Here is a 25,195-nt window from a genome sequence, read left to right as displayed (position 1 = left end):
CCGTGATCTATAGCAGAATCTTATTTGTTATATCTTTGTGCTGAGTCCCTGAATATTTATCCAATATTTTAACTACTAATCACAGAGTTGATTAGCCTGCAAAAATAAACATTGTTGACAGAACAATCCATTTCAGATTCTCTTTATGCTCTCTCCATATCCCATTATCTCTTCCCCCTTGGCTGCTTACTCCTTCTCAGGGTCCCTCTGTCTCTTGTCTCTTCCCCCTCACTCCTCTTCTCTCCTCCCAAAGAACCACAGACTTAAGTTACATTTCTCAAACACGAACCACAGATAGGTGTAAACTGGGTTTGGAGGTGAACGAGGGAGCATTCTTGCCCCTTCCTGCAGTGCACCTTAGGAGTCATGCTTTGTTTGGCTGTCTCCATCATTCTTCCTCTTTCTTGTTTCCTCTGCTTTCCCTTGTCTCCTGATCTCCATTGCACTCTGGCACAATCTGATTTATCCTATTTATCCCCTTCAGCCCTAGAACCTAATTCTAGCTCCTACAACCCTCTCTTGAAAAGGCCTGAGTGATATGTAGACCTCCTCCACTACAACCCTGATCCATTCCGATCCCTCTCCTACCCATTTCCAGAACCCCAAAAATCCCTTTATTGGCCAGGCTTCTTAATCCACTGTCCCCCATCCTGCACCCAGAACCTTAAACCTTGCCAGATGCCCTACAACCTTCTCACAGGAAGGCCTAATAGCTAGGCCTCCTTCACCACAAACCTAATCCATTCCCTGTCCCACCCATCCACAGGTCTCAAAAGTTTCATCTGTCCACCCTGCAAGCCTTTGGAGAGAGATTCTTCTTCTATTTGCAAACCACGCTAATGACTGGGTTGAACTTTGAAGATTTTCTTTAAGGAAACAGCATAGGAGACTCAGGGTGGGATCCACTAATGGACTTAGGTGTTGTAATGCTGAGTGTCACAGCACCTAATTTTTAAGTGCCTAGAAAAAAAATACAGAGCCTGAATTAGGCACCTTGGTTCCCTGTACAATGAATGAGGAGAGCTAGGCACCTAAGAATGTGATTCACAAAATCTAGCAAGCTAGGTGTGGACTCACCTAATCTAGCCAAAGAGAAATGCTGACCAGAAGGGTGTGTACTAAGCAGCACCCTTCTCTGAGACACCTAAGTCCAGGGAGCAGGGAGGCACCTATATGTACTTAGTGATCCACGAACAGGAACCAGCACCTAGAATCACGTCACTTAGGCGCCTAAGCTACTTCTTGAGGGAATGCATTAGGCTCCTGCCTTGCTCTACACAAAATGGCCAGAGGAGGAGGCATTGGTGGTGCCCACCTTACAACTTTTAGGTCAGTGATTAGAGCACTCACCGGGGATGTGGGAGACCTAGGTTTAGTTCTCCCCCTTCAGGCAGGCTGGGGGGAGAAAATTTGAACAGGAGTCTCCTACCTCAGGAGAGTGCTCTAACCACTTGGCTATGGGATATTCTGCTCTCTCTGTCTCTCCTGTGGAAGCTGTTCCACTGTGGATAAATAATTAAAGTGACTGGAGCAGGGGGCCTGGACCCAGTGTCTCCCACCTACTGGTGGGTGCCCATTTCACTCTCTCCAGCCCCAATGACTGGATCCAAAGTTCAGGAGCCACTTGTCCAGTTTGCTTCAAACTTGGTAGAAAACTTCTACCTCAATCGCTGATCAAACCTCCTAATTTTGAGGCCAATTTGACTTTTTTGTGAATTCTTGGCCTGCATGCCAAAATCGAGCTAATGACGGAAACCCAGTTTCTGCTTTCTCTGTAGAGATTACCATCACTCCCTAATAGCACTGAAAACTGATTCCATTACAAATTGCTTCTGGCAGTCACCACTCCCAAATTCATGCTTTGCAGACTGTGAATTGTGGATTCACATAGGCACAGAGAACAAGTAGTGGGGAATCAGGCAGTAACAGGACACCACTCATTTGTGTGTGGCAGGAATGGAATGGAAGAAAGGTGCTGATTTTTTTTTTTTTAAGCAGATGAAGACAGAGAGCACTTAACATTCAGACCTGTCCCACGTTGCTGCAGTGTGGTGCACGTGTAGTCACCTGTCCGTGGAATTTTGGGGGGATTTTTTGCACTCGGGGAAGGAAGGGGATAAGGAGTGGTACCTTGGATCCAGAAAACAAGGTGATGGTTTTCTTAGACATTCGCTGTATTAGAAAAGGGACGTCATGTCACTGAAGGATGGATGGATTATGAATTGCCCATTTTGAGAGAAACTAATTTACAAACAGGCTCCCATAGCAGTATCATGCATAGAATGTATCTGTCAATAAGCAGGCATCATACGCTATCCTTAACACAGCATGCTGCCCCTGGCATGGAGGATAAGTTCACCAATGGCTACTAGCCAAGATGGTCAGTGATGCAACTCCATGCTCTGAGTGTCCCTAAGCCTCTGACTGACAGATGCTAGGACTGGATGACAGGGGATGGATCCTGTGATAATTACCCTGTTCTTCATTCCTTCTGAAGCACCTGGCATTGGCCACTGTCAGAAGACAGGATACTGGGCTAGATGGACCATTTGTCTGACCCAGTATGGCCGTACTTACAACAATTTCCAGATTCCGCTCCCAACCTGGGACTGGGCTTTGTCACCTAACTCAAATCTATGACAAGTCTCAGCCTAAACTTCATTGCTGAGCTCCACGGTCATTAGGGTTTCCATCCAGGACCATGTCTTTTCTAGTTCCCTTTCTCTACAGAACTATTCCAATCTACCGTACACAGTGATAACCTAGGCAGAGTCAATGAGTTTACCTGCTACAGTGATTCAGTAGAATTTCAGCAGTTGTGTGAAGAGTTCTAATAACTACTACTAAGGTGAGTCAAGAGGAGAGAGCCCTGCCACCCCTGCTAATAATATACAGTGCAGGGACTGTATATGGGAGTGCATATGAAAGGGAGCACATATCTCCTGTCCAGCTGCCATTCAATACTGCATGGTACTCAGGAGTTATCAGTCATGGCTTTCCTCTGATTCTAAATGATTTTTAGCAAAAAATCTTTTACTTGTGTGTTTATTCAGATGGGGGGGGGTGGTTAATGGGAATAACTGCCATTCCAAGTCTTTCCCCAAAAAGGGAGAAAAATATTCTGGTCTCAGCCTTGGGATGATAGTGCTGGGGAGCTCAAATGACACAAAAATAATGCAAGGCAACTTCTTTTGTGTAGTCCAGATGTCCGGAAACAATCAAAACCAGGAACAGTCTCACTGGGATTGCAGTCTCTGTCAGTGGCCTAGACCTCAGTTCAGGGCATGTGATTTATTCATCAGTCACTATTCTTCTCCAGACTAGCTTGGGGTATGGGGGAAAACTACAAATCTGCTCGTCTTCCTTCTTAGGACCCCTTCTCCCCCCAGAAGGCTCTGCTTCTGTCTCACTGGCTTTCCTCACTCAGACACAGCTGTCGGTTCCTCCTCTCAGCAGCTAAATGAATTCCAATTCATCAGGTAACCTCCTTTCTGCCCAGTAAAGGGGCTTAATCTCTCTTCCTGATTCCCTCAGGGACAGGGACATATATTTTGTCACAGGGATATGGAAGCTTATCTGGTCCCTTCTGAGGGCCAGGGTATTCATCTCTGGATATCTTTAATGTATTCACAGTTCTCTGGATTTGTGAAGAAATCAGTTTGCAGTTCCCCCTTTCCAATGTTCCCTTTCTCTCAAACATGGGGATTTTATCATCTCTGGATTCTCCTTTTATTGCAGGAAACTATGAGATTCTGCAGGAAGATCCTGATGAAGAAATGGAGCAGCCTAGAACATTATCAGGCAGCAGATCCAAAGGGAATATTTCCCATAGCCCTGAGGAGAGAGACACCTCTGATGGTAAGCACATCTGTGGAGAAGACAGGCTGACCACCTGCACTGAGTATGGGAAGAGCTTCAGTCGGAGCTCATACCTTGCTGCACATAAGAGCATCCACACGGGGAGAGACCCTTCCAATGCGCTGAATGTGGAAAAGGGTTCACCGACAGATCAACTTGCAGCCGGCACCAGAGAACCCACACCAGGGAGCAGCCCTACAGCTGCAAAGTGTGCGGGGAAAGCTTCAGCTTCAGATCAGCGCTCAGCAAACACTTGAGAACCCATACAGGGGACAGGCCATGCAAATGCATTGAGTGTGGGAAGAGCTCCGCCCTCGTCGAGCACCAGAGTACGCACAGTGGGGAGTGGCCCTAAAAGTGCGGAGAGTGCGGGAAACGCTTCCAGCGGAACTCGCATGTCACTAAACACCAGAGAATCCACACAGGAGAAAAACCCTATACATGTGAAGAGTGCGGGAAAGGGTTCACGGAGAGTTCGTACCTTACTAACCATCAGAGAATCCACACTGGGGAGAGACCCTTCACATGCAGGGTATGCGAGAAGAGCTTCAATCACAGCTCCACTCTCTTCAAACATCAGAGGACCCACACGGGGGAAAGACCCTTCCTATGTGCTGAGTGTAGGAAGGGCTTCCGTGGGAGCTCAGCCCTTACTTGGCATCTGAGAATGCACACGGGAGAGAGACCCTACACCTGCAGGCTTTGCAAGAAGAGCTTCAGTCAGAGGTCACATATTGTTGTACATCAGAGGATCCACACGGGGGAGAGACCCTTCCCATGCACTGAGCGTGGGAAAAGGTTTGTAGAGAGTTCCACGTTCATGTAGCACCGGAGAACTCACACTGGGGAGTGGCTCTATAGCTGCAAAGAGTGTGGGAAGAGATTCAGGTTCAGTTTCACACTCACCAAACACCAGAGAACTCACACAGGGGACAGGCTGTGCAAACGCACCCAGGGTGGGAGAAGCTTGAGAAATGCCTCCTTCCCCATGGAGCACCAGAGAATCCACAGCAGGGAGTGGCCCTATGGGTGTGGGAAACACTGCCAGTGGAGTTCGGACATCACTAAACATCAGAGAATCCACATGGGAGGTAGTCCCTATAAACATGAAGAGAGTGGGAAAGGGTTTGCAGCAAGCTCATACCTCACTAACCACCACAGAACCCATACCAGGGAGTTGCTCTTCACGCGTGCTGATTGTGGGAAGAGGTTCATCAGCAGATCAATGTTCATGCAGCACCAGAGAATCCATAGCGGAGAGAGGCCCTACAGCTGTGAAGCGTGTGGGGAAAGCTTCAGGTTCAGCTCAGCACTCACCAAACACCTGAGAACCCACATAAGGGACAGGACGTACAAACACACTGTGAGTGGGACAAATTTTATCCTTAAACAATGAACACTCCCCTCCCCACCCAGTTCTGCTTCATTCAGTAGGAAGACCAATGGTGAGAACCTCTGGGGTTATGAAACCTTACAGTGCCTAGACATTTTTTTTGGAGTTCTTTGTAGTGATCCTGTACTAACAATGAAACTACTTTGGTTTCAGGTCAGGCAATTTTAATTTGGAGTAAACCATCCAAACATACTCTAAGGGGTAAGGCACAGGTCTCAGAATATTGAACATATTCCGACTTTTTTCTTAAATACATTTTTTGTCTGGGGGAGGGTGTGTGGTCCATGAGGAAAGATGTGTTGGCATCTGGCTTGCAGATAGGCTTCCTCCAAATCCAAAATAACGGAGACTGGTCTCAAACCTTGGGACAGATCATAACCTATGCGTGGGAAAATGTGAAAATAAAAACAAATTTCCTGGCAGGAGGGCAGCAAAGGTTTAGGCTACAAATTCCCAAGCACATGCTGCAACCAAGTGACTTTGAGGTAAAGCTGTGTGTGCTGAAAGGCTGAGGTATTTTAAATTAATAATATCAGGATTGCTAAAATGGTTGTAGCCAACCTTTTATTCATTTTCTCAGAGCAAGGAAAGGGAGAGGGTCGGAAGAGCTAAAACCTGAGTAAAGATAGCCGGCACCTGTGGTTCCTTTTTCACAAGCTGAACAAGCTGCTCAGATAGTAAGGAAGAAAGACCATAATCTCAAGCAATGGATGTTTATTAAACATTTTTCTTTCTGTGTAACTACTTGTTGTGATTAGTATCTTCTTAGTTTACAATAACATGGTTTTCCATGTTTCCTATGTGGTTTGCCTTTAAACATTATAAATAGCATCAGTACTCACCAGAGCTCAGTGTATGACATCTGGGAGCAACAGGAAAGGATATGCTATTGAGACATCTGTGAAGAGAAATAGAGATTAATTCTGCTAGTAGCAGTCCAGAAAGGCCATCCCTCTAAGAACTGATGGAGGTAAAGGGAGTATTTATTGAAGGAAACAGAGGCAGTAGAACCTAGATTTAATTCATGAACATAACACATACATTTTATGCGATTCAATCTCTTTAACCCACCTCCTAGAAAAGTTACTTCATCTGAAGTTTTTTTTCCCCTCTATCAGCTAAATCCTAGCATAGGCGCCAAATTTCTAATCTGCTGGGGGTGCTTCCCACCCAGGCCCTGCTCCCACTCAACGCCTTCCCCCACGACCCCACCCCTGCTCTGCTAACGGGAAAGAAGTAGTATGGCTCCAGACTTTCTCCTCCCAGTAGCTTTCACTCAACCTCCACCCGCCAAAAGTCAAACCCACTCTCCTCCCTGTTCTAGCAGCATCCCAAGCCCAGGAAATTAAATTAGCCATTCCACATTCAATCTACAGAAAGCATCTTCCCTTTATGTACTTTTATACAAAACAAAGAAAATTCAGGTAGTCACCTTCACAACAGGTGTTTTCCCTCATATGTCATACAATTATCATGTACCATGCCCAGCAACTTTTTCTCACTTAGAGCTTGTCTACATGTGGAAATTGACTGGAATAGACATTCCAGAATAGTTCTCCCTATGGACATTCTATTACAAGGTGTATAAAAATGGATTTTAAAAAACAATCAAAGATTTTATTTAAAAAATGAACCTATTTAAAATTAAATTTGACATTGACAACCTATGTTAAGGCTGAGTTTTACTGTAATTATTAATATCACTTAAATGAAAAAATTAAGCACTACATGTTTGCTACCGAAGTTTTAAAGACAATCAAACTGGCTAAGCATCTGGAACCAGAATTTATTGAAGTGCTACACTACCTTTTGACAGCAGTAGTCTCTTCTGCAGAGAATAGTTTCTTTATTTCAGTTTATTCAACTGGTTCAGTTGGTTTCTTAGGAGTTGAAAAAACTGGAAAGCTTGTTTTCCCCTTTCAGTCTGTGAATAAAAATGAGGTGTGAGAAGGTGAGATCTACTAGTTCTAAAATCTTGAAAGATAAGGTGACCAGATACAATCACTTCAATTCATTAACTGTAGATATACTTCATTTAATTTTTTCTGCACATTTTAATTGAATTCCTATTTCCATCCAAACACAGCTTGACAGAATTCACAAGTAAAAATTAGTAATATCCAGTAAATACAAAATCCATCATTCACAATTTTTACATTTATGTTAGAAAATGAAGAATGTGAATACCCATATTAAGCTCTATAATTGCTTAATAAATGTGTATGGACCTATATATAGTGTATCCTCCTGGCTAGCAAAACATACCTCCAAATTTAATGTAAAGACTATATAGAGTTGCAAATCAACATGTTTTAATGGTTAACAACCAATGAGAATCAGCTTTTATTTAGGAAAATAACTAAGGTACAAATGCAAACCAAGATTAAAATTGATCATTTAAATCAAGGTTTCCTGCTTGCTGATTTAAATAATGAGTAAAATTGGTGATTTAAATTGCCTTGTTTTAAATCAATCCACCGTGCTATATTCCAGAATAAAAGTCAATTTTATTGTACAATAACTAGTGCATTTCCACAGCAGAGTAATTATTCTGGAACAAAGTGATTTTTATTCCAGAAGAGTATTCACAGGCGACTGCAATAACTATTCCAGTCAATTTCCCACTGTAGACCAGCCCTTATACACTGATTTCAGTCTCAAATTTTGTACCAAATTTATCATTTGACTGCATGAGTGTCACTTCTATTGCTGCAAAGCATCTGAGCAACCTATATTACTGGACTGGAAGTCAAGAGTACTAAATTCTATTCTGGGCTCTCCTATTAACTTGTTTTGTGTAATCTCTGACTAGTCATCATGTAACCTCTTTGTACCTCTGTTTCCCCATCTGTAAAATGGGGATAACACCTCTACCTCAGAGGGATGTTGTGAGGATTAAAGTTTTTAAAGCTCTAGGGGAGCTCAGCTAAAGGCACTACAGGCATATTATCTTCTGCGATGTTTTTCCTTCAAATAATAATTTTGGACAATTTAAAGGGACCGTAAAGCAAGTGTAAATGAGCATAAGGCTGTTTATCTCCAGATTCCCAATCCCCTGTTCCAATCTTCTAGACATGCTGCTTTCTCTCAAATATGCCTTTCACACAACCTATTCCTTAAATACTAAAAATGCCTAGGCCCAAAAGTGATCAAAGTCCCATCCTACCTCCCTGGGGGGTGGGTGTCGGGGAGAAGTGCACAGAAAGGAAAGGGGCTTAAATGAGAGAAAGAGGGGGAGACCGATTGCTGGACTTTGTGACAAAGTTGTACTGGGGAGACCAGGTGGGTGAGCTAACATATTGGACTGGGACAAGCTTTTGAGCTTACACATACATTTCCCAGAGCTGAAGAAGAGCTCTGCGTAAGCTTGAAAGCTTGTCTCTGTCAGCAGCAGAAGCTGGTCCAATAAAAGATATTACCTCACCCACCTTGTCTCTGTAATACCCTGGGACTGACATAGCAACAACACTGCATACATACGCATCTGAAGAAGTGGGTGTTTTTACCTACAAAAGCTTATGCCCAAATAAATCTGTTAGTCTTTACAGTGCCACCGGACTCATTGTTTTTGTGGATACAGACTAACACGGCTACCCCTCTGATACTGCATACATACAAAGCCCTATTGCATACGGAGGGCAATGCAGCTGCTTGCTATCCTGTGAGGTGACTATCAACACCTAGCCTCCCACTACCATTCTGTAAAACATCAAGAGCTGATTGCAGAAATGGGTGTGGCTGACTGGCTGCAGTATTTGTGAGACAGAACAAAAAGCCTCTGTCCCAAAGAGCTTAGTCTAGACCCAAAATGTTTAAAAATCAGAAAATTGCCTTACAAAGCACCGTTTTAAAAAAATACAAGTTTGGGGGTTGTTTCCCTTGGGATTTTTGAGCCTTTATGACGCATTCAGGTTATACAGTCAAGCTCTCTTCCACAATTGTGAGGGCTAGAAACGTTTTAATCTTAAAATACAAATAAACTGAGATTTGCAATCATTTGACTCCAGGAGCTGGGGCTTTAAGTAGCATACCAGACAGAGAGCTGGCAACCTTGCCAGGAACGGTTTCCACCAACATCATGTTTCCACGCTGGGTACAGGCTGTAAATTCAGTCATGCTCCTGGGGGTGCCCACCCCCTTGCTAAGATGGCTCCTGTGGCTGGCTCCCACTACTTCCCGGAACATGCATGGGGCAGTGGCTGCCATGGTGTGATGCGTCTGTCTCCAGCAGCTCTGACACCTGGCCGTCTCCGCTCCTTGCCTAGCGGGGCAGGATCCGTGGCGAGATCCCCTCCCTTAGCGGCGCGGAGGTATTATGCTACCCCGCAGGCTTTCTCCTGGCTCCTCCCAGGAAGCGTCCTTTGCCCTCCCGGTCCCCGAGCAGGAAGCTGCGATCCGCGGTGTGAGGGAGAGCTGCGAGGCTGAAGCGCATCCTCTCCCCCAGAGGAGAGCCCGGGACTGGCGGCTGCAATCCCTGGCGGCGCTTTCTCGCAGGTAGGTGGAAGCGCGCCCGGGGCGGAGCGGGAGGCGCGCAGGGGGGAGGCGTGCGGGCATTTGCTCCCGAGGCTGGCTCTCATGAGAGTGAGGCAGCCTGCACGGCCAGCATTCAAAAACCAGGGCAGACCCGCCCCAGAAAAAATCACGCTGAGCTTCGAAGCCAGGTGACTTCTAGCAAACACATTGTGTTTTCAGGATGGGACTTGTGAGAGTGGCACAGGCAGCTGCAAACTGGCCCCTGTGCCCATTCCAGAGTGGGAATTCATCCAGCACCCAGCTGAAAAAACGAAGGACCTTTCTCTCTTTCCCCCACCCCCTGCACAATTTTTTCCTTAGAGAGCAGACTCCCTTTTCCCTTTCAACCCCTGCGCCTTTCTGTTTATTACCCTTCCTCCACGGTGCTCCCAGGGATGCCACTCTGTTTCTGTGCCCCTTTCCTGAGGCACAGACTAGAAGTGTGACCCTCAATTCTTGCACCCCTTTTGATGTTTTCCATTAGCCTTTCCTGTCCCCCCTCCCTCCTGCAGCCACCACCTTTACACGGCTTGGCCCCCTTCCCCAGGAACCATCTGTCCTCCTGTCCCTTTGCAGATTTCCGTTTGAACCCCTGCTCCATGTTTTTTATTTCACTAGCACTCCAGCAGGCAGCCCTCCCCTTTCTGCCCCCCCCCACCACCACCATACACACCCCAGCAGCTCCCTAATTCAGGCACCACCCTCCTGCCACAATACAGCAGGATTGCTCCCCCCATTACTGAACCCTTTTCTGGTCGAGCAGCATGGTCTAGCATCCTCACAGTTCTCTTATTCTTGCATCCTACCCCCCTAGCATTTTCCAGCAGGCCACTTCCACCCCATTCCTTCAGCATCTCACCCTAGCATCCTCTAGCACTCCACCTGACATAGCAAGCTGCTGCTTGTATGTTCCACTGTCCCCACTCAGCTGATGGGGGGGAATTGCAATTCTGGAATGCCTCATACCCCCTGCTTCACCCCCTTGCTGGATTATAGCCTCCCATCCTTACAAAACCGTGGGAGTTCGTTCCGCAAGCAGCATGGGACTAGAGCAGGGGTCGGCAACCTTTCAGAAGTGGTGTGTCGAGTCTTCATTTATTCACTCTAATTTAAGGTTTCGCATGCCAGTAATACATTTTAACCTTTTTAGAAGGTCTCTTTCTATAAGTCTATAATATATAACTAAACTATTGTTGTATGTAAAGTAAATAAGGTTTTTAAAATGTTTAAGAAGTTTCATATTAAATTAAAATGCAGAGCTCCCCGGACCGGTGGCCAGGACCCGGGCAGTGTGAGTGCCACTGAAAATCAGCTCATGTGCCGCCTTTGGCACGTGTGCCATAGGTTGCCTACCCCTGGACTAGAGGATCTAGAGATATCAGCTTGCTGTGTAAATGAGACTGAATTCCCTACTAACCAGTAATGGAGGATAGAATGAAAAGGGATGGCGCAGAGTAGAGACCTGCTGCTCCTGAGGCCAGCTCTGAGTAAGCTTGTCTCACTCACCAACAGAAGGTGGTTCAATAAAAGATACTACCTTGCTCACCTTGTCTCCCAAATACAAGAGTAATACTTGCCAGGCAGACTTGTGCTATTGAAGGATATACTTTTCCCTATGGCAAAAATCTCTTTCCAGTCAGAGCAGAAAGTGAGCATTATTCAGTGTTGGGTAAAATATACACACTATAATTGGATTGCTTCCTCAAAATCTAAGCTCTACCCTGTAGTCCCCAGGGTTCACAGTGTGGAGAATGGAAGTATTACGCAGTCCATTCTCCTGCAGATTCCAGGGTCCTAAGGGATAAAAAATGGCTTGCTGAAAACATGGAACTCCGCAGTAGAGTAATCCGTATAAACCAAAAATATCTTGACAGCCATAAAAAATACATGTAGCTGGGTGGAATTAAAAGCAAAATGATAAACATTTATTAAAACTCCAGCTATGAGAGTGGGGGAAAGTTTACAGACTCTTACTCTCTCCTTGGTCTCCTGGCTCAGGACAGAACGAAAACACCCATGAATAGGCTTTGCCAGTGGCACACAAGAGTACTAAAGAAATGGGGGAGCAGGGGAGCCATAGGATTCACTATCTTTGCCTCTCCTGAAGAGAGTGACACTTCAGTCGCTTTGCCTGCTCCAGGTTGGCCAGTTAGCTTACTGTGGATCTCTCTGCTGCTGTAGCACAGTTGAAGGTTGAGTAGGATGGGCAGCCCCTCCTCTCTGCTGCTGCCTGACTGCTTATATTTTCACTCATGGTATTTCCATTGTAAGCTTATATACTTGTTAATATCCAATAATACGGCCTCTGAATACAAGTATTGCCTGAATGTTGGGGTGTTTGCCCATCCCTAATAATTTTTTTAGCAGTCCCAGCAGTTACAGCCTTTGGATCCAGCCAGTAGTGGAGCTGTATCTCCTAGAAGATACTCTAATGCTTTTTTAAAAATACTGCTGTAGACAGAGTAAGTTTTAGTTATAATACATTATGGTCGTGGTGAGCCCTAGGACTGCCCACTCCTCCCTTTGGTTTTCTTCCTTCCCCAGTCTCCTTTCTCTCTTTGTGACTTTTGAGGTTTCCCCCCTTCCCTTTTTCTTGTCATTGTGTCTCATCTGTTCTTCTCTGCAGCAGCTCCCAGTTCCTGTGCCCCTCCTGCACCTCTCACTACCCCTTGCTACTTAGCAGTGGGATTGTCCTTGGAGCAGCAAATACTGAATGGAGAATGCTTGTTTTAGGTACCATTGGCATTTTATGGTGTGGTTGTGCTGTCCAAAGACCTAGCAGGGCTTTATGGCAAAGGGCTGATGGAACTCAACAGGGATGTCATGCAGGAGAACTACCAGAATCTCATCTCACTAGTAAGGAGTCACCTTTTTTATGAGCATCTCTGAAGTGACTTCATTTGCTTCATCACAAGGTTCTTTCCTGGGGGGATCAAACTCTTTAATCCTCAGAACCTAGGTGCGACTCTCACCTCCCATTTAGAAGGATTTTCAGAAGTGCCATTGACAGCCCACTCCTGTCCTTGTCTCTAACACCTGAGCATACAAACGTTGCTGGAAATTCCTGGGTTTGCAACACTCCTCTACCTGGGACTGGCACCAACTTAAAAAGGGAATCAGGGGTCTCTTGCTGGCTTTGTATATAATATCAATCTCCCATTAAGAGGGATCCTTGAATCTCTTATACGGATAAAACATATCTACCATCAGAACTGTTATTTCCCAAAGGGTATCCTGGAACACTTTCCCAACCATTCAGGTGACTCATCCCTTCCAGACTACTGCTCTGCTCCCTCCCCTCCCCATTAGAGCAGCTGGGCTTAAAAACATCTTTTGTGACAAGCATTGGTTGAATATTTAACAAGCCATGATGTTTTCTTTCTCATGAGCAGGTTTTCCAATTCCTAAATATGACATGGCCTCCCAAATGGAAAAGGGCAAAGAACTATCTGACCCAGGTCACCAGGCTTTCAAGGAAACCGAGCTCTTGAAATACACCCACACAGGTGAGGAATAAGCTGAACCAACTGGGAAACACTCAATGAGTGAAGTAAAAGAAGTTGGAATTCCAATAGCTACTGTGAGCTCATGGTTCTGCCTCATGTCATCTTGTTCCGTTTTGTAATTAGGAGAACTGGTTACAGTGTAAGAAAACTATCTCCAGGGCAAATATCAAGGATGGCTTTCTGCCCTTCCTGACTCACTACTGCTAGTATTGTCTACCCTCACCTGTACTCTGAGTGTTAAGAAGAGTTGTGGAAGCTGAACTCATCCCCTCCACTCTTATTTGGGAAAGACCTGACTTCTGATCTTCAGCAGTAGTCACGAGTCCTTTGCAAGTCCTCTTTCCAAGGCTTCCTTTCTCCCAAGCACAGGGAATAACCATGTCTGGAATAATCTTATCTTTGCCAGGAGATCACAGTGGAGAGGAGGAGATGCCTCAGCAGGAAGATTCTGCAAGCATGGAACTGCAGCGGGTGTTTTCAGTGAGATCTGGAGGAGACATATGCCAGGGTCCTGACCTGGGAAAAGCCCATGTGAGTCAGCACAACTCAGCAATGCCACAACGCGAGGACCCTTCAGAGAGGAAACCAACTGAATCCACTCACGGTGAACAAGACCTTCAGGAGCAACGAGAGGACATCATCCCCCGACGAACACCCCGATCAGAGAGACCAACCATATGTTCTGAATGCGGGAAGGGCTTCAGTCGAAGCATACACCTGATCCAGCATCAGAGAATGCACACGGGGGAGAGACCCTTCAAATGCACAGAGTGCGGGAAAGGCTTCAGCCAGAGCTCGCACCTTATTCAGCACCGGAGAATCCACACAGGCCAGAAGCCCTACACATGTCATGAGTGTGGGAAGAGCTTCAGCCAGAGCTCCAACCTTATTAAACACCAGAGGATCCACACAGGACACAAACCCTACGTATGCACTGAGTGTGGGAAGATCTTCAGTGATAGCTCCACATGTATAAAACACCAGAGAATGCACACAGGAGAGAAGCCGTACAAATGTCCCGAGTGTGGCAAAAATTTTAGCCAGCGCTCACACCTCATCCAGCACCAGAGGATCCACAACGGCGTCAAGCCCTACACATGCATGGAGTGTGGGAAGAGCTTTGGCCAGAGCTCTGATCTGATCAACCACAGCAGGACCCACACCGGGGAGAAACCCTACAAATGCACTGAGTGTGGGAAGTGCTTCAGTGGGAACTCCAATCTGATCAAACACCAGAGGATCCACACGGGAGAGAATCCCTACCACTGTGCTCAGTGTGGGAAGTGCTTCCGCTTCCAGCCGCAGCTTGTGCGGCACCAGAAACACCACGCGCAGTAGGGACCACCATTCCTGGGAAGAGGGGGAATACGGCCCTCCTGTAGGGAGAAAGCTAGCTGAGCATTGCGGTGTGATGTGGGGGAGGGAGCACGTCCTTAGTGTGATGATGGGTTCGAGCCATTGTTTGGGAATGGGTATGAAGCACCACAATAGGAGGAAACTGGGAAGAGTTAAGTATTCAGGGGAATCATGGCCTTTTATTTTTAGTAGTGATAAGGGTAAAACGTGGATCAAATCATAACACTTTCTCAATACATTGATCAGGCTTTGGCATCCTGGCAGACTTCACCCTGGCCTTGTGGCTCCCTTCAGAACCTAAGCTCCTGATTCCCACTTTCTGGTACTTTTTTATAGATATTAGTTCCCATCAATTATATTTATTTAACCCCACTCCCCCAACCCCACATTGTGATAGTACTTGGACCATATCCTTGGAACTGTATTTGCTGAATAAATGGTAGTGAAATTAATGTGTCTGTGACAAATATGCTGCTGTTTGACAACTTAGTCCATGAAAGCAAGTCAATTAACATCCTAATAGACATTTCTCTCAGAAAGATGCTTGCTCAAGTGCCCTTGTGGGTGGCACTTTATGAAAATTATAAAGGTGTAATCAGTATGTAGGATGAATTTGTTTTAACTGTGATCTGCTAATTGACAATTGGTGAACTGGAGGAGGATGACATGCATTGAAAAAAAATTAAGTTGTTTGTCTAACTTTAATTTTAAACTAAATGTGTTCTTAAATTTGAATATGAATTTTAATTTCATAATTCTGTTTTTTCCCCCTTGAATAAATCTTCTTTTAACTTAAACCCCCATGAATCTGGAATTGTCAGTTGTTATGGTGAGGAGATTGTGATGTATATTTCTAAGGCTCTGTCTACACTAGCACTTTTGTCAATAAAAATTTTGCGGTCATGGGTGTGAAAAAAAAAATACACACTCCTGAGCAACATAAGTTACACCAACAGAAGCTATGTGGACAGTACTATGTCAGTGGGAGATGCTCTCCTGCCAACATAGCTACCACTGCTCGTTGGGGGTTGTTTAATTATGCCGATGGGGAGCGCTCTCTCCTGTTGGCATAGAGCAGTTACACAGGAGACCTTACAGCTGTGCAGGTGCAGCAGTACAGCTGTGCCGCTGTAAGGTCTGTCGTGTAGACATAGCCTAAGAGTAGTAACTTGCTGTGATTTTTAGTTATAAAGTCACAACATGAAGGAAGTACATGTTCCTTTCTGCATAGGAAGATGCGGGGAGGCAGAATTGTCAGAATGGGGAAAGAACTGACCGAGCATGTTTTCCTAAAGAATTCTTTGCGAGAGGGAAAACTACAATGAATATATCCTCCTCTAAAAGGGATGCTGGTTCAGACGAAAGCTTGGTGGTACTGAGTAGGGGTGAAATTGGCAATACTATGGAAGGTGTTAATACCTCTAGCTCAGAAAAACTCTGTGGTAAACAAAATACCTTTTGAGATGCCTGTTCCATCCTCAAAGCCAAATGGGGAAGAAATTATTCCACGATTTAGTCTAGAATGAAAGTGATCAAATATGGTGTGTTGTAAACACACATGCAAACAAAATCGGAATGTAGGGATAGTGATAATGATGGGCTTTTAAGACAGCAACCAACACCCCATGATAGGAGGCTGGCAAGGGCAAAAAGCAAGAGGTGCCATAAGAATGGTGATCCTGAGGAAAAAGTGCAAGCCATGAAATGCACACGATGTTACTGAAGCTGTGGACTGCTTAGCCAGAGGCAGTAACACCCTAGTGCTGCCAGGCCTAGGAGAGCATCCATTTAAAATATTTGTTCTTGTTTCTGTGGATTCTTTTGCCTGTTTAAGAATGAGTTCCCTTGAAATGTAACAAAAAATTGAGTTTGTCATTTGTACTGGTGAACATTGACCAACTATCCTATATCCTTACATTAGTGAGACTTACACCAGTCTTGGACCCATTGTTAGTATTCTCCACGATATTGTGGCATCCTGTACCTCTCCAGAACTGATGCTGTGTTCTCATTCTAATGTCACAAATGTACTGATCCCAAACTGCAGTCATTCTTTGCTTCCACCAGGTAGCTGGATGAGAATCTCTCCTCTCCCATTTGAATGTCTGCCATAGGTGCATTCAGCCTTGTCCCTGAAAGTAGTCCCATTAAGGTGTCGACTTGGGTACCCAAAATCACTAGTCACTTCTGAAAATGTCAGCATTGTCTTTCATACAAACTGTATCCCAAAAGTCTTTTAGTGTTCCCTAATAGCAGCAAAAGAAAGTGGCTGAAGATTGACAGACCTATAATTTCCTCGTTTTCCGATTTACCTTTTTTTTTATATTGGCACAACATTAGCTTTCCTTCAGTTTTCTAGGATTTCCTCAGTGTTTCAAGACTTACTGAAAATCTGCATTAGCGGTCCAGTGAGCTACTCAGCCAGCTCTTTTAAAACTCTTGGATGCAAGTTAGCCAGACCTGCTGATTTTAAAATGTCTAACTTTAGTAGCTGCTGTTTAACATACTCTGAGATACTAGTGGAATGGAAAGAGTGTTACATATAACTGCAGTGCTTTTTTCCCAAATACAGAACACTTCTGCCTTTTCTTTATTATTACTGATAATTCTACCATTTACATATAGTAAGGGACCAATACTCTTGTTAGGATTCTTTTTGTTCCTGATATAAAATAAGTGGTTTTGACAGATTTTTCCTTTCCACAGAAAGAAAAACTTAAAAATAAGTGTGATGGATGGCTTAGGAGAGTGGAAATGGAGCCTGAAATGAATGGAGAAGCAGTGAATGTGGCTGAGGACAGGAATTTGTTATATTTATGTATAGGGAATGATCCAACTGAATGTAACAATTAGCGGGATAAAGCATATTAGCCAAATGCTACGACTAAGTGTTCCACAGTGAAACAGCTAGTGGTGACATTAGCTAGTGGTGGTGGTGTGTTTCAGTATGAACATACCATTGATATCTTTGGTATTGTGCTACGCTTCTACTAGGATCTGTCACTGAAGGTACTCACTGAATCTTGCTGGATCAGGCCCCTCAGAGATAGTTTCAGTCTGTCTACAGTTTGGGGAAGGTTTTCCTTCCCAGACCAGAAAGACTAGAAGCTACATTTTTCTTGACTTTTTTTTTTTAAATAAAAGCTTCTGTTCTGAAGAAATATTAAAAATTCCAAGAATCCCTGGAAATACCCTAAATCAGTGCTACGTAATTCAAAAATTAGAGTTTGCAAATTTGAAGTCAAACATTTTCACAATCCCCTTACATTTTCTCTAGATTAAGAGTAAAGAAAAAAAGGGGTGTTGGAAGGTTGACAGAGAATACTGGACCTTCAAGGGGAAGGGTCTGCAGCAAGTGGGAGAGCAAGATTCTTTCCTTTAGACTGCAATAAAATTTTCAACACCTTGCAACAGCCTCTACCCTTCCCCGATTGCCTTTCATGACCACTGGTTATGAAACACTGCCTTCGTTAGACCTTCTAGTCTGACCCTCCTGTCTAACACACGCCATAATGCAGAATCTCCACAACCCGTAGATCAAGTCCCCCCTCTTAATGAGCCACCAACTAGTTGTTCAGTGAGCAGAAGTAGATTAGCAGCGGACACCACTGATTAGGTCAACTCAACGTAACTTCTCTATACACACACATCATACATCATTTGAAAGCTTATTATGTCTACTTTAATATGATGTATGATGTGGAGCTATCAAGTTGTGCCATTACCATAGAAATAGGAATAAACAATGACACCATCAATGCGATAAAATGATTACTTTGAAATATTTGCATTCGATTCTGCTAGTTTAATGACTATGTATTACTTCAAGACATAAAATTGGATTTCTTTGAGAACTCAAAGCATCACAACAACAATCTAAAGGTAACCCAAAAGCTAATTAATGAATGTGTACAGGTATCATTGAAATGTAATAGCACTTGTGACATTTCTAGTCAACATAATTATCATCTTGTTCTTCATTATGATCTCTGTCAAGAGTGCCTGGGTTACCACAGTCTTCATTGCCTTGGCATGTACACAATTCTGTGCAGCAAAGATTGTTCTGACTACAGACACAGTTGATTGTCCAGTAACCTCTATAGGTACACGTACAGGCACAAATAAGGTCTTATAGAAGCTCAGATGTCATTGGGCCCTTGACAAATACAGGAAGTAGTTTGTCATCCACATTTTTCCATCCATGTTGCAATAGAGATCCAATATCTGGTTTACCTATGTGCCAAAGACATCCAAATCTTTGTTTGCCAAGATGCTCTTTAGGCATGCACTTCAAAAATGTCCTCACATGGTAGGAGTTTAGCCACTGACTTGTCTTTTTTGACAGACAGATTGAAGCTCAAGAAATTCAAGCCTCTGTGGGTCTCCTTTTCTTTCTTGCTTTGGTCATAAAGCACTGCTACCAACTTCCTTGCTGCAGAAATTGTGCCTTGTCCATCACTCTCTCCCAATTTGGCAAGATCTCTGAAGCAGTAAGCTCCCTTTGTTTTAACAACATTAAACACATCCTCCTCTCCCCCCTCCCATACCAAATAAGGATGACACAGTGTCACATTCTGTTAATGCGTGTACAGCAGGAAGTATCTTGCAGAAGTCAGGAGTGAGTGTCTCACAAATTGCATGCGCAGGTATGAAGCTTGTCAGCTGTGCTGGTAATGGTGCCTGCTTCAATCCATGTGTTATCTGTGTGTTCCTGTAAGTGTGCATGGCCGTCCTCTCTGTCAATCTCTGAGGGACACCATGCCTTCTTGTAGTCACGCCCTTGTTGCGGAGCTCACTCAGAGGGGAATTAGCTGTCTTTAAAGCTAAGGGCCACCTAAGCTGGGCCAAGCAGCAACAAATCTAGGTGCCCAGGTCCTCAGGCAGGGCAGAGCACCACCCATTAAGGGGCTCTGGCCTGCAGTCAAGGCAGAGTAGCGAAGTCTATAAGGCCAGGCCCTTAGGCAAGGCGAAGCGGCAAACAGAAGGCTCTGGCCTGCAGTCAGGACAGAGCAACAACAAACAGTCGGCAATCCTGGCTTTGGCAGACTGCTGACAAACACAGGCATCATGTCCTAGATTGGGGAGGCTGCCACCCTAGGGTTGGGATGGCAGTGGGTAGAGGGAGCCAGGCCTACCCTATTGTGCCCAGCTCAGGGCCCTAGCAGTGGCAGAGTGGTCCACCACTGGGTCAGTGGGGATTCGCCTGCAATACACTGACCTAGTATCATGCCAACCCCCCAACCAGACTGTTGTCTAGTACCCCTGGGCTACTTCCTACTTTCCCCTTGATGAATATCTCCAGTGTCCTCCATCGCCCCGCAGTAGGTGGCCAGAGACAGCTCCAGCAGCTCCTCGGCATCTCAGTTGATCAGCAGCTCTGGCAAGTCCTCGGTACAGCCAGGGTCCTCCTTGGGCTCCAGCAGCAAGCCGGGATGTGTCTGTCTCCCTCAGCTGCTCCAGCCCAACTGAGCTGCAGGTCCCACCTTTTAAACTTCCACTTCCTGTCCTCCTCCTCAGCTTCTGGTGAGGCGGGCATGGCCTTCCAGGCTCTGCAACCCAAGGGACAGGTTGTAGTCCCTCCTTGTCAATCTCTGAGGGAGGCCACGCCTCCTCATCACAGTTCCGTTTTCGGTAAATAGTGAGCAGCAAGGACCAAAACATCTGTATCAGGTGGCCTAATTACTATGATTCCTTGACAGAAAAAGACTCAAAACTGGCACATACACCATGCAGAAGCATCCTTGTGTCTGCTTCCTCTTGAGTATTGTGCATTGCAAGTTGATTCTGGATGTATTCTAGGTTTGTCAGATGCTGCACCCTGCATAAGAGACTCTGACTGGGGAGAGTACCACGTTTCAATGGTATTTCTTGTGATGCTGAACTATCTGAAGACTGTTCTTGAAATACCACTTCAGCCACTGAATGGAAGGTATTCTTTCCATCAGCGGTCTCTGTGTTCATGTCTATAGTTTCGTCTCCTTCGTGGATGAGATATCCTCCAGCGCATAGGTGCTGGAACCAAGAGTGCTGAGGGTGTTGCTGCACCCCCCACCCCAGGCTTGAAGTGGTTTCCATCATATATACAAGGTTTGTTTGGTTCAATGGCTTTCAGCACCCCCACTATACAAATTGTTCCTGCACCATTTGGAATGAACACATTTCCCTGGAGTCTTTCTACTTCAGTTTTTGCAGCATTAGTGATGAACTACCCCAGCTCATCATAACTATGGCTAAGATTTAATCACTGGTATTTTTAGTTAAAGTCATGGGCAAAAAACAAAAAATGATGGCCCTGTGACCTGTCCATGACTTATACCATAAATACCCCTGACTGAATCTTGGGGAGGTGGGGTGCTGTGAGGGGCGAGGCTGGGGGGGAGGAAGCCTGTGGCACCAGCTGTGGGGGGTAGCCCTGGGAGGCCTGCTGCCACTCCAGATGTGTGGGTGGGGAAGCCCTGGGGAGCCTGCTGCTGCTCCCGCTGAGGGGGCCCCTGCCTCTGCGGCCGCTGCAGAGGGGAAGCCCTGGGGCCCTGCTGCTGATCCAGCCACCACTGGGAGGGAAGGGAAGCCCCGGGTGGCCAGCAGCTGTTCTGGCTGCCCGGGAGGGGGCGAGGGAAGCCCCGGGACCAGCCACTGCTCCAGATACCCCGGGATTGTTGCCGGAAGCCCCTGAGCTGTGGCTGCTTCTGCTGCCCCCGGGACTGCTGCTCAGGCAGTACCTGGGGCCAGCCGCATCGGCCGCTGCCTGGGGCCACCGGAGCAGCGGCTGGTGCAGCTGGCTGCGGGGCTGTCCCACCAGCTGGCTGCAGAGCTACTCCAACAGCAGCCAGTGTGGCTGCCTCCAAGACCACCTGAGCAGCTGGCCCCAGAGCCAGTTGCTCAAGCAGCCCTGTGGTCAGCCACACCAGCTGCTGCAGAAGTCACGGAGGTCGCAGGAAGTCACAGAATCCGTGATTTCTGCGACCTCTGTGACAAACACGGATCCTTAATCATAATTAATGCAGAATCCATGAAGTTGTAGTATGGCAATTAAACTGCAAGACCTAAACTCATGGTGTAGCTGTGCAGTAAGGCTTCTATACAGTGGTGTGATAATTTCAGAATGGTTAGATACTACGCACTCCGCAGCTGAGAGGCATCTTCTTTGAATGTCTTCTGAAGGATGATACTCATTGCTGGCTGAATCATATGCCCCTTTATCTATCAACCAAAGAACAAACTTCTGCACCAGTTGGGGCACAGAAGTACCTGACCTCTGTAAACTACAATCACCTGGCTTTAGATAATATTCTCAGGCTTTTATTTTGGCTATTTCAGACCAAAGGATTGAAGGGGTATTATACAAAACACTTGTTAATTTGAAAGCTGCTCAACAGGCTCACTCACCAGAAGAATATCCATAAAATATTTGGATGACTTAAGTGCCTGCTACAGATTATTATCAACTTGGATAGCATTAGCTAATGTTACTCTGCATAGACAATGGTAGACTTGCCCTGTCCATGCTGTGCATGGAATAAAATTGCAGAATCACACTGTTTTTCTAATCTTGCCTGTAATTTGCTACTGGAAGAGGTTGCAGTTTCTACATCTGACAGAAGTAGGGCTTTACATCTTTGTAGCAGGTTGGACAGAAGAACTTTCTTGTACATAAGATCACTGTCTAGCTCTCATCTGATAAATGCAATGCCACAAGGAGACTGTATTGTTGCACTGTAACTAGATGGTTTTGCTTTAAAGAGACGTTGTATTCAAGTAGGAAGAAAGGCAGTGCTGAGTGATAAACTGCATCCTTAGCAAGCTAGTCTTCCAAAGATATTCTGCACCACATGTCATCATCTCCTCTTTGAAGTGATGCCTCCCTTAGATTGGTTGCTCTCTCAAATATTTTTATTTTATGAAGTTTCTTGTTGTGTGTTTTTCTCAAGCAAACAATGCAACAGGACCAATTCTGTCTAGCACTGGTGGCTTTGGACAGTTTTGCATTCTTTTGATTTTCTTGACAAATAAGTTTGTGGAGAGTCTTTTTCTCTTTGATGTAAGCTATAAGGGGCTTGTATCCTCCATGTCTTCATATACTGTAATACCCCTCTAGAAGTAAAATTCCCAACACATATTGTTAGCTTTACCACAACCACTACTACCACTTTTCATTTTGTACAAATATACAGACTTGTTCTAGACTAGATATAAATGAAATCTGTATGTTAGTATCAAAATTGCCATTTTTGTTTAGTGAGCACTTTGACTGAAGCCCAATATGAAGCTGTGTATTGTCATCTCTAACACTAATACTGACCTCTGCATAAATGTCACTGAATTAAAAAGATACTTTCTAGAATATTTCCATGGCTATTACTGCATGCATAGCAATTACAAACTTAAACCTTCCACTGGTCAGACTCTGTGGTACACTGCACAACAAAAGCTTAAAAATGGGTAAGTATTAACAGTAGGAATTCATGTACATTTCTGTCTACCCACTATCTGGTACAAACTATGAGCTCACTACTGCTACTGGTGCACAATCTTCAGGGTGAGACTGATCTGGTCAGCAAATTTCAACTGAAAATATAAAAAACTATTCTAATCACTTGTGAGATACTTTGACAATTAAGCATATGCGATGTGAGGACATTTCATGTTAGTACATTGCAAAATGTTGCTATTTGCCATTTTTGCCATATGATAAACAGGTTAAACTTTTCTGGAAAAAAACAAACTTGCTCATGCAAAACCAATCAAAATAGTTCAATACATTGTCATTTGGTAGCTATGACCAATAATCATCACAGTGAGGTGTTATCATGTTGCAGTTTTTCTGAAGTGTCAAAACATGACACTTTCTCATTTTGGATGCCATTGTTACACCTTGCCTGCAGGCTTACAGAGCCACTTGGCAGCTCCACATCATACTCCATCTAAACATACATAAAATAAGCTTTGAAATGATATGCAATGTGGGTGTGTGCAGGATGAGTACATTAAACTACAGAAATATGGCCCTTTTTGGAGGATTTCTGCATGCCTCAAGCTGTCACTGATCAAAGTGTAGCTCAAAAATCCCCAATCCAGAAGCTGGGGAAAGTTCCCATTGGATTCAGTGCACCTGAGCAGTACTGCTCTGACAGGAAGTTTTCACTGGAGCTGCACTTTGAGGTAAGCTGGGCCAGTCCCCTGCTCCTTCCAGGAAGTGTGCTGTGCTCTTTCTTGCCAGAAGCTGCAGCCCATGAGCTCTAGTAAAGTGGGAATATAAAGGAGGAGAGAAAGGAGGCAGCTCCTAGTTCAGGCTATGATCCCAGTCTATGTTTCCCTGCAGGTAAGACAAAAGGACTTTACTAACACTCCCCATGGGGCATTTGACGTGAACGGGGAACACATCTAAGGCCAGCTCTTGCGGGATTTAGAAAATGCTACAACAGATGAAAGTGGGTCTAGCCAGGGGCGGCTCTAGCTTTTTTGCCACCCCAAGCACGGCAGTCAGGCAGCCTTCGGCGGCTTGCCTGCAGGAGGTCCCCAGTCCCGCAGCTTCAGCATACCCAATGCCAAATTGCCGCCGAATCCATGGGATCGGCGGACCTCCCGCAGGCAAGCTGCCAAAGGCTGCCTGACTGCTGCCCTCACAGGGACTGGCAGGGCACCCCCCGTGGCTTGCCAACCCAGGCACGCGCTTGGAGCGCTGGTGCCTGGAGCTGCCGCTGGGTCTAGCAAGGCTCAGTGCAGCATAGGCTCTGTTCTCTATCAGACACTACACCCGGCTCTGGCAGAGGGGCTGGCTGTAGTCTTGATCAATCTCTTCCATTCCATCTCTACCTTCAATGATCCACTAACATCTGGGAGCAAGCAGAATGCAGAGTAGGGGGCTGACCATGCAGTGAGGTCTCTGCTGGCAAACAGTAGTGCAGGGCATGCTGCACAGGATTCAGAGCACAGGAATGCTCTGAACAGCAGATTGGAGAGTGGTTATGGGGATGTGAAAAGGGGATACAGAAAATGCTCCTTTCCCCACTTGCAAGACCGGAGTGTAGTTTCCACAGCAAGATTTGTGTCATCCTGGAGAAGGGAATGTACCCTAAGGGTTAGAGCAGGAGTCAGCAACCTTTCAGAAGTGATGTGCTGAGTCTTCATTTATTCACTCTAATTTAAGGTTTCGCGTGCCAGTAATACATTTTAACGTTTTTAGAAGGTCTCTTTCTATAAGTCTATAATATATAACTAAACTATTGTTGTATGTAAAGTAAATAAGGTTTTTTAAAATGTTTAAGAAGCTTCATTTAAAATTAAATTAAAATGCAGAGCCCCCCAGACCGATAGCCAGAACCCGGGCAGTGTGAGTGCCACTGAAAATCAGCTCGTGTGCCGCCTTTGGCACATGTGCCATAGGTTGCCTACCTCTGGGTTAGAGCATTGGATTAGATTAAAGGAGTGGCACTTCAAGAGACAATTGATCCCGCTGATTATCCTATACCATGACTCCCTGAAGTCAGCCAGCCCTACACCACCTTCCCTGCCCAGGCAGACACCAGCAGAGGGGATCAGGGCTGTTCAGGAGCATCTGGGCTTCTGCAGG

The 25,195-nt window shown here is 45.3% G+C and overlaps 1 protein-coding gene and 2 long non-coding RNA genes across 9 annotated transcripts in view; 2 read left to right on the top strand and 1 right to left on the bottom strand.

Annotated features, from left to right (window-relative positions):
* The window catches only part of LOC123361836, a 15,693-nt gene extending 9,708 nt beyond the window's left edge, over window positions 1-5,985 (top strand). For both annotated transcript variants that reach the window (XR_006576245.1, XR_006576246.1), the window contains exon 4: window positions 3,739-5,985. This is a non-coding gene — a long non-coding RNA (uncharacterized LOC123361836). The remainder of the gene's footprint in view (window positions 1-3,738) is intronic.
* On the bottom strand, window positions 5,970-25,195 carry LOC123361835. 2 transcript variants are annotated; one of them, XR_006576243.1, is made up of 3 exons: window positions 9,283-9,729; window positions 7,058-7,175; window positions 5,970-6,149 (listed from the first exon to the last, which is right to left on the bottom strand). It is a non-coding gene; the product is annotated as an uncharacterized LOC123361835 (long non-coding RNA). The 2 variants fall into 2 exon arrangements; XR_006576244.1 differs by lacking the exon at window positions 9,283-9,729 and adding an exon at window positions 25,018-25,195 and having other exon boundaries at window positions 6,013-6,149.
* LOC123361832 (zinc finger protein 239-like) lies at window positions 9,587-15,460 on the top strand. Of its 5 annotated transcripts, XM_045002006.1 has the most exons (4): window positions 9,665-9,745; window positions 12,497-12,619; window positions 13,156-13,269; window positions 13,676-15,460. In XM_045002006.1, exons 3-4 carry the CDS (start codon window positions 13,179-13,181, stop codon window positions 14,605-14,607), a joined length of 1,023 nt encoding a protein of 340 aa, XP_044857941.1. In that variant the 5' UTR covers window positions 9,665-9,745; window positions 12,497-12,619; window positions 13,156-13,178; the 3' UTR covers window positions 14,608-15,460. The 5 variants fall into 5 exon arrangements, with proteins under 5 accessions (XP_044857936.1, XP_044857940.1, XP_044857939.1 ...); XM_045002001.1 differs by lacking the exon at window positions 12,497-12,619 and having other exon boundaries at window positions 9,587-9,745; window positions 13,676-15,445; XM_045002005.1 differs by lacking the exon at window positions 13,156-13,269 and having other exon boundaries at window positions 9,590-9,745; window positions 13,676-15,442.

This window comes from Mauremys mutica, chromosome 1 (genome assembly GCF_020497125.1).
Source record: "Mauremys mutica isolate MM-2020 ecotype Southern chromosome 1, ASM2049712v1, whole genome shotgun sequence".
Lineage (NCBI taxonomy): Eukaryota > Metazoa > Chordata > Testudines > Geoemydidae > Mauremys > Mauremys mutica.
This window is presented reverse-complemented; position numbering and strand designations above follow the sequence as displayed.